The sequence below is a fragment of the Leguminivora glycinivorella genome, chromosome 24 (assembly GCF_023078275.1).
Source record: "Leguminivora glycinivorella isolate SPB_JAAS2020 chromosome 24, LegGlyc_1.1, whole genome shotgun sequence".
Lineage (NCBI taxonomy): Eukaryota > Metazoa > Arthropoda > Insecta > Lepidoptera > Tortricidae > Leguminivora > Leguminivora glycinivorella.
In genome coordinates, this window is record NC_062994.1 from 4,308,835 (window position 1) to 4,320,787 (window position 11,953).

General features: G+C 37.2%; 1 protein-coding gene across 1 annotated transcript; it reads right to left on the reverse strand.

The window, feature by feature from the left end:
• Positions 1-256: 256 nt before the first annotated feature.
• Positions 257-4,172, reverse strand: LOC125238563 (trypsin inhibitor-like). Its single transcript, XM_048145900.1, has 3 exons — positions 4,034-4,172; positions 1,821-1,875; positions 257-445 (listed from the first exon to the last, which is right to left on the reverse strand). The coding sequence occupies exons 1-3, from the start codon at positions 4,095-4,097 to the stop codon at positions 322-324; spliced, it is 243 nt and encodes an 80-aa protein (XP_048001857.1). The 5' UTR covers positions 4,098-4,172; the 3' UTR covers positions 257-321.
• Positions 4,173-11,953: the final 7,781 nt, after the last annotated feature.

Consider the following 11,953-nt stretch of genomic DNA (forward strand, 5'->3'; position numbering starts at 1 on the left):
ATAATGAACCACTTCTCGCACTAGTGCGTAAAAAAAAACACCATCTGTACTGAAAAAGAAATAATTCCATGTCCACTCTTTTTTGACAAGCTTTTTTGCCTTTTTTACTTCGAAAGTATAACTTTTTCTGAGTATAGCTGTAAGGTTGATTCTTTTTCAGATTATATAATATTTTTATACAATCAACCTTAAATCAGAATGGATTTACCAGAGTTTGAAGTTAAGTGTCACTGTTATCGAAATGAAAAGCGCAAACTGAACATAATATTTTTATTTTCCAATGTGCCTGAAGTCGTCGAAAATTCCATTTTTAGCCTTATCTCATGAGCATTCGCTCTTGCACGCTTGTTCGCAATCCTTTAAAGAGGCATATCTGTTGTCGTTTCCTTGGCAACCTCCGTAGACGAATCGTTCGCATTCATTTGATGTTCTGTTGTATCCGTAACTGAAAAAACCATTAGGTAAGTAATAAATACCTACTTACTAAAGTAGTAGGTACTTTAGTAAGTAGGTATTTATTACTTACAGAAAACCGTACCATGAAAACACACTTCTGGAACTAAAAAAGGCGCGAAATTGTAAATTTCTATGGACGATAAGAGGGTGCGCCCACGAGCGACAAAGTTGCTCGGCGACTTTTTTCTCGCTCACATGTAGTCTTTGGGATAGTATGACAGTGGACAGACCAGCAAGTGTGCGCACCCTAATAAAAGGCGTGGCTTCCTACAGTAGGACCGTAGAGTACCTATGACCATAAAGTAGAAATTAAAAAATGGCACTAAAATCAATAGGTACATATACATAATTATTGATTTTTTTTGCCATTTTTTAATTTCTACCTCAATCCGTGTGAGAAAACGGGACAACACTAATCTTTTTTTTTATTTCTACTCTTTTTGGTCAGACTGTAAACCTTGACATTGGCGGAATGAGGAGGCACACTCAAAGTTTATGACAAATGGCGCCACCCTATTAGGGTTCGCGCCCACGGGCGACAAAGTTGCTCGGCGACTTACGTATTTGTATGAAAAGCTGCGTCGCTTCGTGTGCGCACTTTCATACTAGCCCATGGTCGCGAGAAAAATGTCGCCCGTGGGCGGCCTCTTAGTCTATTGCTTTCATACGTGAGAACGAGATGATATGTTTTTTCTCTCTCACGCATATGAATTACAGTGCCATGCCTAGACACTTGCGCAGGCGCCGCCTGGCAGGATAAGGTCAGTTTGCCTCCTCATTATCAACGAGCCATAAAACTTAAAAGTGATTGAAAATGTAGGTTTAATTTCCATAGAAAATTTGAATTTCGCGCCATTTTTATGCCAAGATTTTTAAATTATTTAATTTCGTCCAACTTGGATCATACAATTTACGAACGGCAAACGGGAAGATTTAGCTGACCTTCTAAACTTTAGACTGGAATGTATTTTTTCCCCTCACTAGCTCGGAAACACGTGTTTTGTCCTTTAATACCAGCGGGTAAAAACGCATTTTATCCACTAGTGGATAAAGTAATTAGATCTTAAATAGAGGCAAATTTTCTGCTTTAAAATTGATAAAAGTGGGTTAATCTAGTGATGAAGATGTTTTACCACCTGTGGAACTACTGGAAGCAGTGATAAACACGTTTCTTGCGTTGTACTTTCCTCGCTATTGTGAGGGGAAAAGTTTTGTGTTACACACGAGTGCAAATGTATTTTACTTCTCATTTGTTGAAAAACTCGCAAGCTCAGGATTCTATTCTCGAACCACTCGCAATTCCACACTCGGCGTTAAAATACAACTTTGCACTCTTGTATAACGAATAACTATTTTTTGCATACCTGGGCACATTGGCTCGACACGGTCCAGTCACTATGGGCAGGGAACAGGCATCATCTGTACAAAAACGACAAAAAATATTTAAATTTGTTTAACTGTATCAAAGACATATTCGTCACTAAGTACTTTTAAAAAATCTCGTATCTCACGCTGTTCCTCAAAGTTAAAACGCAGTAAGTCTATATGCATTCCATACATACTTACTACAATTTTCTTTTCATTGACAGACGAAGATTTTTTTAAAGTAGTGACGAATGTAACTCCGCATAGACGGATAAGATCTAAGAAAAAACGTACCTCAAAGCCATAGAGAAAACGGTACGATGGCCTAGATGGCGTTACACCTTTGGAGAACGCTCGGCTAGCTGGCGCTAATATTAATATTTGAGATTTTAATACATATCAAGCTAACAATATGGGCCAAATTGTCAAAACTGAGGTTCAAAAGTTTTAAGCTTGTGTCGAGAGATGGCACTGGCAGTCTATGCACTGTGATTACACACTTTACTTTGACAGTAACTCTCTATAATACTCGATCCTCTTTTACTGTACATATGGCGCTATATTACCACACTTGTGGTCCTGAACAACTCGAAACATTTTAACAGGGCGTATTCCTGACCATTGTCGGTACCAGCCTGTGTATGGTTGGGTGGGGCAAACAGGCAATAGCAAGGCGACGAACAGGTCTGGTACCGACTACAAAAATAATTGATTTGTTTATAATTTGGATGTTTAGATTATTGCAATACGATAAGAAATCTGAATTCAAAGGTTTATTATTTTTCCCTCACTAGCTCGGAAACACGTGTTTCGTCCTTTAATACCAGCGGGTAAAAACGCATTTTATCCACTAGTGGGTAAAGTAATTTGACCTTGAATAAAATCAAATTAACTGCTTTTAAATTGATAAAAGTAGGTGAACCTAGTAATAAAGATGATTTACCACCTGTGGAACTACTGGAAGCAGTGATAACTGATAAACGCATTTTTTGCGTTGTAGTTTCCTCGCTATAGTGAGGGGAAAAGTTTTGTGTTACACTCGGGTGCAAATGTATTTTACTTCTCGTGTGTTAAAAAACTCGCAAGTTCAGGATTCTATTCTCGAACCACTCGCTTCACTCGTGGTTCAACTATAGAATCCTTTCACTTGCTCGTTTTTCAATTCCACACTCGACGTTAAAATACAACTTTGCCCCTTGTATAACAAATAACTATTTTGCTTTTTAAATTCTCCGTGTTTTGTAACGCGCTTATTTTTGAAGGCGGTTTTATTTTTTGTTAAAATGTTAATTTATGAGAGAGTAAAATGTCATTATAAAATACCTGGCTGTGGCTTAGAATCAGAGATAATTTCATATTTCTCTAATAGTACATTACATCAGAGGCCGGGAAAATGAGGATTTCCGGCCAAGTGGGTATATACGGCCGAGCGAGCGTGCGAGCGAGGCCGGATAGGATACGAGGCCGGGAATCCGTTTTCACGCCGAGGCATGTATAGTGCTTTTCTCAAACATACAATGAAATAAAAAAAATGCTCTAAAGGACAATATTTTATAAAAAAAGTTGCTTTGCAGGCCTAGGCCTAAAAAATAATATGAAATCCCTTTACAGTCCTCTCGAGTTGTTGCGCCCAAAAAGCGATACTTCCCAGCCCATTTTAAGGAACGTAAAGACAATATTTCATTGCATGTTTGAGAAAAATTATTTTTCGTCATAACTCGGACAAAAACGCATTTTTTAACTATGTACCTATTCTAGTCTTGTCGTACTAATTGACTGATATAAGAAATAACCTATCCACAAAATTAAAATTTTGAAAAAACCCCCGACCGCGACATAGTAGACCGATTTTCATGAAACTCTCTTCATCCGTTCGGGAGCTACGATGCCACAGACAGACACACACACAGACAAACAGACAGACAGACAGACACGTCAAACTTATAACACCCCATCGTTTTTGCATCGGGGGTTAAAAAAAAGCTTTGTAGAAACTTACTCAAGTAAATTATGAACAGAAAAACTACAATTTTTCAAACGTATACAAAAATATGAAAAAAAAAAATACTTACAATATTTTTTGTAAAAAATTACAAAAAATTTTTTTGTACAAAATTACAAAAGTCATAACATTTTTAGCTTGTTTCGACATCAAAAATGGATAATTATGATCTTTCGGGTTATTAAGGTCCACGGTGTGGCTAGTACATACCTGCTGCTAAGCTCATTTTAGCAAATAGAGCAAAAAGGAACAACTGTACTAAGAACTTCTGCATCGTTGTCTCTGTTTTTTTCTTGTTTTTTTTTTCAGTTGATTTCCTTTTTATAGTCTCAGGTGTTACGAAATAAATAATTTATTCATTGAGCAAATTTACTATTATAAACTGGTTGAGCCTTTCAACAACTGAATTTGTTCTTGAATAAGAGTCTACCAGTATAGGCAGAGTTATTTGCAAACATTAATTAATCAAACTAATGAGTTAGGGTACTGTCTACTTTTTAACCACCGCCACAGTATAATAAAGAGTACTATCGTACAGTATGGCCACTCCCGCTCCCCGCTGAAAGTGCCGCCATCCCGCTCTCGGTTACTTCATAGTTACCGCCCGTCAAAAACGCGAACAGTCGACCTGTCACATCTCACACATACAAGCATGGTACGCGTTCACCTACACTAGCTTAGACTGTGTGCTAGGAACGCGCCTCTTTCATGTATTTGATTGCCAGTGTCCGAGGTGTGCCGCTAGTATCGTGGCCACACCAACGAACAGGTTATCCGGTAATCCAAACCTTGTACAGTTAGCCGTTGTTGACACCTGGACACACGGGGAGTTGAAAACTTATGGTAGATGCTATAGTGTTGACGTTACTTTACCGTCGTCGCCGCACAAATCTCAAGGAAGGGGGTTCTCAATTCGTCTGCCATCAGAAATAGAAATAGAAATAGAAATAGAAATGTTTTATTTGCAGAAAAAGGGTATAACAAGGGTCTTAGGTTAATAATAAAAATACAACAGTTTCACCTTATTCTGCTGTTCATAAACAGCATGCAAATTTGTAGGTACATTGTTAATGATGCATTAACACAAAATCTTAAATTACGTACGTAAGACTACATTTAACACTAAAATAAATATTATAACAGACAATGATAGTAAAACATTAATAAAACATTTTCAAAAAGTAACAATTTTTAATATTAATGTCATTCTTTGTAAGCCAGGTAATCAGTTATGCTATAAAAGCAGCGGTCAAGAAGCCAGCTTCTTAATACATTATTAAACCTATTACCCTCTAGTGACTTTATGTAAGCAGGCAAATGATTGTATATCTTTATACTCATGTTGTACGCATTTTTTCTGTAAATGTCTTTAATACAGCGTGGTTGGTGCAAGATATCTCTGTATTGTGGTCTTGGGTTAACAGGGCACATTTCTGACCGTTTTTTGAAATATTTTGGATATTTTCTTGTAAAAATACAAATGTTGAGTATATACATACAAGCAAGAGGTAATATGTTCAACTGCTTAAATAGTGGCTTACAACTGGTACCTATATGAACATTTTCTATGGCACGCACGCATTTTTTTTGGATTATGAATACTCTTTCTACATCCACGGAGTTACCCCAAAGAATAAGTCCGTAATTAATTACGGATGAGACATGACCATGATACGCCGTGAGGGCTGCTTCACGAGATACCGTTATTCGTAATTTACGCAATGCAAAAATGAAACGATCCAGTTTTGAACATACGGAATTAATATGGTCCTTCCAATTTAAAAATGAATCTATATTTAAGCCTAAGAATTTTATGTTACCGGTTTTAACTAACGCAGATTCATTAATATTAATGTTGAGTTGAGGAGGTGTTGATCCATATGAGTGAAATTGCATATATTGTGTTTTACTGAGATTAATAAGAAGATTATTGTTTTGTATCCATCTATTTAAGTCTGTTAAGGCATTATTTACATCAGATTCATAAGTACTTTGTTCTTGACCACTAACTATTATAGTGGTATCGTCTGCGAAAAGTATAGATTTAGGTTTAGTGGCTGTAGGGAGATCATTAATAAAAACTAAAAATAAAAGTGGACCTAAATTGCTCCCTTGAGGAACTCCTGAAACTATCGTACGAAAGGGCGACCTGTAAACTATTTTATGAATTTGGTTTTTATTTTCGACAAATTTACTTATTTGCGTACACTGCTTTCTATTGTTTAAGTAGGATCTAAGCCAGTCATTTGCTAGACCTCTCACTCCATAAGCATCTAATTTTTGGAGAAGCTTTGTATGATCAACTAAGTCAAATGCTTTTGTCATGTCGAGAAATATTGACAGAACCGGAGAGTTGTTATTAATCTGTTCAGTTACGTATTTAACTAATTCAAAACAAGCTAACTCTGTACTATGTCCTTTACGAAAACCAAACTGAGCAGTGTGTAAAATATTCTGTTTTGTTAGGAAGTTATCTAATCTGTTGTAAAACACTTTTTCTATTACTTTTGATAATATTGGAACAATGGATATGGGCCTATAATTGTTTGGATCGTCCCGTTCCCCTTTCTTGAATAATGGCTTAACAATAGAAATCTTGAGCTGATCGGGGAAGAGCCCTTGACTAAATGATAGATTTATTACATGAGCGAGAGATTTGCTTAAAAATAGTCCAGTTAATTTTACTAGTTCTGTTGTAATATCATCAATTCCAGAAGTTTTGCTATTACCCAATGACATAATAATTTTGAGAATTTCTTTGCTGTCTGTAGGCATTAAGAACATTGTGGTTAATCTATTTTCAACAGTTATGTTAGTCTTATTATTGTTTGTTAATTTATTAATATTGCATATTTCAATAAAGTTATTATTTAGTATAGTACAATTAATATCCTCGGGATTATTATACATGTTATTATCAATTTTTAAATTATTTATGTTTGTTGTCTGATCTATGCTTGAAACCTGTGAGGAAATGATGTTCCATGTTGCCTTACATTTGTTCTTATTTGTGGATATATATTTACTATTACAAATTTGTTGTGACTTATGAATACATTTTCTCAATAATTTACTATACATTTTAAGCGATGAAGTATCGCCATTAGTGTTATATCTGCTTTGAAAAAGCATTTGTCGTTTAACTTGACAAGATTTGCGTATACCTTTAGATAACCACTTAATTCCTTTTTGTCCGCTATTGACTTTGACTCTAATGATGGGGAAACACAAATCATAGAAAAGCCTCAATAAGTCATAGAAGAGATTAAACGCTTCCTGAGCGTCATCATCCTCCTTGCGTGCGTTATCCCGGCATTTGCGGTAGCCTGGGGTCCGCTGTGACAAGTAATCCCAAGCTTTGGTGTAGGCACTAGTTTTACGAAAGCGTCTGCCATCTGACCTTCCAACCCAAAGGGTAACTAGGCCCGTAGTATCTTCTTAGTAGTCTTGACTAGGCCTTATTGGGATTAGTCCGGTTTCCTCACGATGTTTTTCTTCACCGAAAAGCGACTGGTAAATATCAAATGCTATTTCGCACAAAAACTCATTGATACGAGCCGGGGTTCGAACCTGGGACCTCCGGACTGACCGCACGGCTCTTACCGCTAGGCCACCAGCGTTTCGCGCAGCGGTTCTCAATTCGATTTTTTTTTTTATGTTTGTTACTAGATATCTCCGTCGTGACTGGACCGATTTTGAAATTTTTTATTTTGATCGAATGTATCATATACAAATTGGTACCATTTTTATCAGAACCCAGTACTGATGATGGGATTCTGGAGAAATCGAGGGAACTCTTCAAATGTTAAAGGCACCTTAATCCCACATTCGCAAGAAAATTTAAAAATGTAGAGGCGAAGGTTTATCGATCAGAGAAAATTAGAAATAACCTAACCACAAAATTAAAATTTTGAAAAAACCCCCGACCGCGACATAGTAGACCGATTTTAACATGGCTAAGAACACTCCCGAAGTCCCGACTAACTCAGCTTTCAGACAAAAAAAACTAAATCCAAATTGGTTTATCCGTTCGGGAGCTAATACGATGCCACAGACAGACAGACAGACACGTCAAACTTATAACACCCCGTCGTTTTTGCGTCGGGGGTTAAAAATTGATTTTCGCGCCTTTATAGTGTCAAGATTTGCTTGACTGTCTTTATACATATAGGATGTGGATAATTAGGCCTGATTTAGACGGTGTAGGAACTCGCATGCGATTTTAGTTACATTGCGGGCTGTTGAGGGTATATACAATTTTGCACAGCCATCAAATACCGCAATGTAATAAAACTCGTATGCGAGTTCTCGTACCGTCTAAATGGGCCCTTAAGCGGATTGCGAGGAGTGTAAATGTGCTCATTGTACGGAACCATCGGACCCTGTTGCGTTTGACACATTCAGGTGACATTATTATTTGCTTCCGCGCCATACATCAGTTTTGTGTTTATACAAGTGTAAGTAATAAGTAAACTAATTGTTATTGCAGACGTCTGAAATGAAAATGAAATATTTATTTTTCAAGTAGGCATTAATACAATGCGCATACGACGCTCATAAAAGCGCGCGTCTGACGTTAATAAAAGTATTTTCCCCTCACTAGCTTGGAAACACGTGTTTTGTCCTTTAATACCAGCGGGTAAAAACGCATTTTATCCACTAGTGGGTAAAGTAATTTGACCTTGAATAAAGTCAAATTAACTGCTTTAAAATTGATAAAAGTAGGTGAATCTAGTAATAAAGATGATTTACCACCTGTGGAACTACTGAAAGCAGTGATAAACGCATTTTTTGCGTTGTAGTTTCCTCGCTACAGTGAGGGGAAAAGTTTTGTGTTACACTCGGGTGCAAATGTATTTTACTTCTCGTGTGTTAAAAAACTCGCAAGTTCAGGCTTCTATTCTCGAACCACTCGCTTCGCTCGTGGTTCAACTATAGAATCCTTTCGCTTGCTCGTTTTTCAATTCCACACTCGGCGTTAAAATACAACTTTGCCCCCTTGTATAACAAATAACTATTATCGTGCTAAAATTCAAGGTTAAATTCATCTTATTGCTGATAATTTACAGGAATTAAGCTAGGAACATATTTACGCGAACGTTCGCCGTCGCGCGACCGCGCGTTTATAGTGTCAAGAATGTCAAGATTTGCTTGACTGTCTTTATATAGGATGTGGATAATGAAGCTAAGAAAGAAACATCCGCCGCCCCGCCGTCGCGCGGATTTAGACAATGAATATACAATACACTTAACCGTGCAAACTATCGGTCGTCGCTCGTGGACGTGGCCTTGAGCGCACGGACGTCCGATAGAAATCTGGCTCGCTGGATGTTTTGGTCAGCCGAAGCCACGTCCCGAAGACCGTGCACACTGATCGGTCGCGGTTCCTAGCTTAAATGGGCTCATTGTAATGTACACGGAACCATCGGACCCTGTTGCGTTTGACACCTTCAAATTATTTATAACAAATCAAATTATTTTTAACAAATATTTTGATTATTAAATTAAAACGGGACTTAATCGCGTAAAACTTACGTTTTATATTTAACCCGACGTTTCGGACATGACATTACGTCCGTGGTCACGGGTAGACTGGCTGGGAGTAAGTTTTACGCGATTAAGTCCCGTTTTAATTTAATAATATGAGTGAAGATCGTGTTAGTTTAAATTAATATAAATATTTTGATTTTCACATTTTTTGTCAATGAAAATAAAAACATGAAAAACGACTGGCCTCATTGTTTTTTTCTAAAAAAGGTTTTTTAGATGAAGAAATAATAAGACGGTTACGGTTTTTCGTGATTTAATATGTAACTATAACCTTGCTATTTAACGTACATTTTAATTCGATAAACATTCAAAAGACAAACATTTCTTGGGGAATTCCAGATGTGGTGTTGCCAACAGTAAATTTGCCCCCTTGTAAAACAAATAACTATTTTCAAGTTTGTTCTGTTATCTAATTTAATTTTTTGCGGTGGCCTGACAAATGTGAGAATTTCTGAAATGTTATTGAACCGAACGGTTTCCTTCTATGGCCATCATTGGATTCACCATCATTTGCAAAGCCTGCATTAGTTCTGGTATTTTGTTTACCGCAGCAAACTCGAGCCACTGACTCCAATCTCCAGGCTTACAGGTTAGAACTATCTTTGATATGCATTTAATTGTGAGACTGTCTATTCTGTAATATGAAGCCAGCAGCAATAATGATTCAAGTCCATCTTCAGGCAAAGTCCCTAAGTACATGTACACTTTAAGGTGTTGAAGAGTTTCTAGCGTGACTCCATCTGTCTCTATGCAGCCCTCAGTTGTCTCCTTCCATTCTCGGCTTAACATCGCTTGGAAGACATTGCTATGGGCCGCTAAGTATGCCCTGTGAACTGGTACCTACATTGCCATTTGTAGTGCACAATTTGAAATCAGTAAAAGTAACATCATTGTAAAATTTGAAATTAAATAAGTAACTTATTTATACGATTTGTTCTTATTCTTATATTAGATAAAATGTATGTTGATGTGGTGAATATAAAAAAGAAAATCTATTTTATTGTTTTATTTTACACTATCGTAATGTTTTTTAAACCTGTATAAAATGTTATTACGGTCAAGGAAAATCTTGTCACAAAAAAAAATATACCCTTATAAGTTTTTTTTTTTTTTAATAGAATTCTCCTTTTAATAGAAGCAAAGACATATGTAACTCCATATAGACAGCTACAGTCTAAGAAAAAAACTAGATGTCACTACAAATAATTTGCATTTACTGATGTATGGAGTTACAACTCTTCCCTTATTCCTCTATGCTAGTAATAATAATAATAATAAATAGCCTTTTTATTCCATAGCTTAAAAAAGAAAATCTAAATAAATCTAAAAATAAAGGTATAAAAATAAGCCATGGCCCCTTATTGGGTAAAGGCCTCCTCCAGCTTTCTCCAGTCTTCTCTGTTTTGGGCCTTGTCTATCCAGTCTCTGCCTGCGGTTTTTTGGATCTCGTTTATCCATCGCTCTTTGGGTTTTCCTGACCGTCTTTTCCCGCTTGGGCCCATCCATCTAGTAACGCGTTTCGTCCATCTGTTATCAGTAGCGCGGGCCAAATGCCCGGCCCACTTCCATTTGAGTCTTTGGGTGTGTTGTACAGCGTCTATTATTTTAGTTTTTTCCCTTATTTTTTCGCTCCTTTGCTTATCCTTGAGCTATGCTAGTAGTAAAATTGTAATATCAATCAATCAAAATATTTATTCGTATAACTTAAAACTACACAATATGCAAAAAAAAACAGTATTACTAAAACTACAAACTTACAAGGGATTGATAAGTTTATCACGAAATGGTCCCGTCTCAGCGTAATCACACCTCGGACACTGGCGATCAAATATATGAAAGAGGCGCGTTCCTAGCACACATTCTAAGCTCGTGTAGGTGAACGCGTACCATGCTTGTATGAGTGAGATATGACAGGTCGACTTTTCGCGTTTTTGACAGGCTATAACTGTGAGGTAACCGAGAGGGGGTGGGCGGCACTTTCAGCGGGGAGCGGGAGTGGCCATACTGTACGATAGTACTCTTTATTATACTATGGCATAATGCTGATCCGGAGGTCAGCGCTGATCTTCCGACGAGACCATTTGTGAGACCACGAACGCAGCCGCACGACACAGCCCCATCGTAATTCGAACGCATCCTTATTGAAGCGATCAACAATATGTAGACGAGAAGCTTTGAACTTACCATACAATCTAAGGCCGGCAACTGACAGTCTTAAAAATTCATAATCTTAAAAAAAAATTGTATGCAAACTGACAGTTCAAACTGACACTGTCAGATCTGTCAGTGTCAGTTTGCATACAAATCTTTTCTAAGATTATGAATTTTTAAGACTGTCTGATGCCGGCCTAAAAAGAGTTGAAAATAATAGGGGCGCCACCGTCTATGTCAACCACTTTGTATGAATGAGGAGGCACACTCAAAGATTATGACAGATGGCGCCACCTTATTAGTAACATTGCACAAATGTGAGTGTTTAGTAAAACGTCCCACTTCGCCGGTTACCGTTAAGGCGAGATTTACTTGTATCTTTATATGAATAAACTGACAAAGCGGCTTCATAGCAATCGACAAAAATGG

What these genes read in the sequence shown, in the direction of transcription:
- LOC125238563 (XM_048145900.1), bottom strand. Translation starts at nt 4,097, where the DNA reads ATGCAGAAGTTCTTAGTACAGTTGTTCCTTTTTGCTCTATTTGCTAAA. An exon ending in TAAAATGAGCTTAGCAGCAG is followed by an intron (nt 1,876 to 4,033) that starts GTATGTACTAGC and finishes GTTTTTGTACAG; the next exon opens with ATGATGCCTGTTCCCTGCCC. An exon ending in TGTCGAGCCAATGTGCCCAG is followed by an intron (nt 446 to 1,820) that starts GTATGCAAAAAA and finishes TGGTTTTTTCAG; the next exon opens with TTACGGATACAACAGAACAT.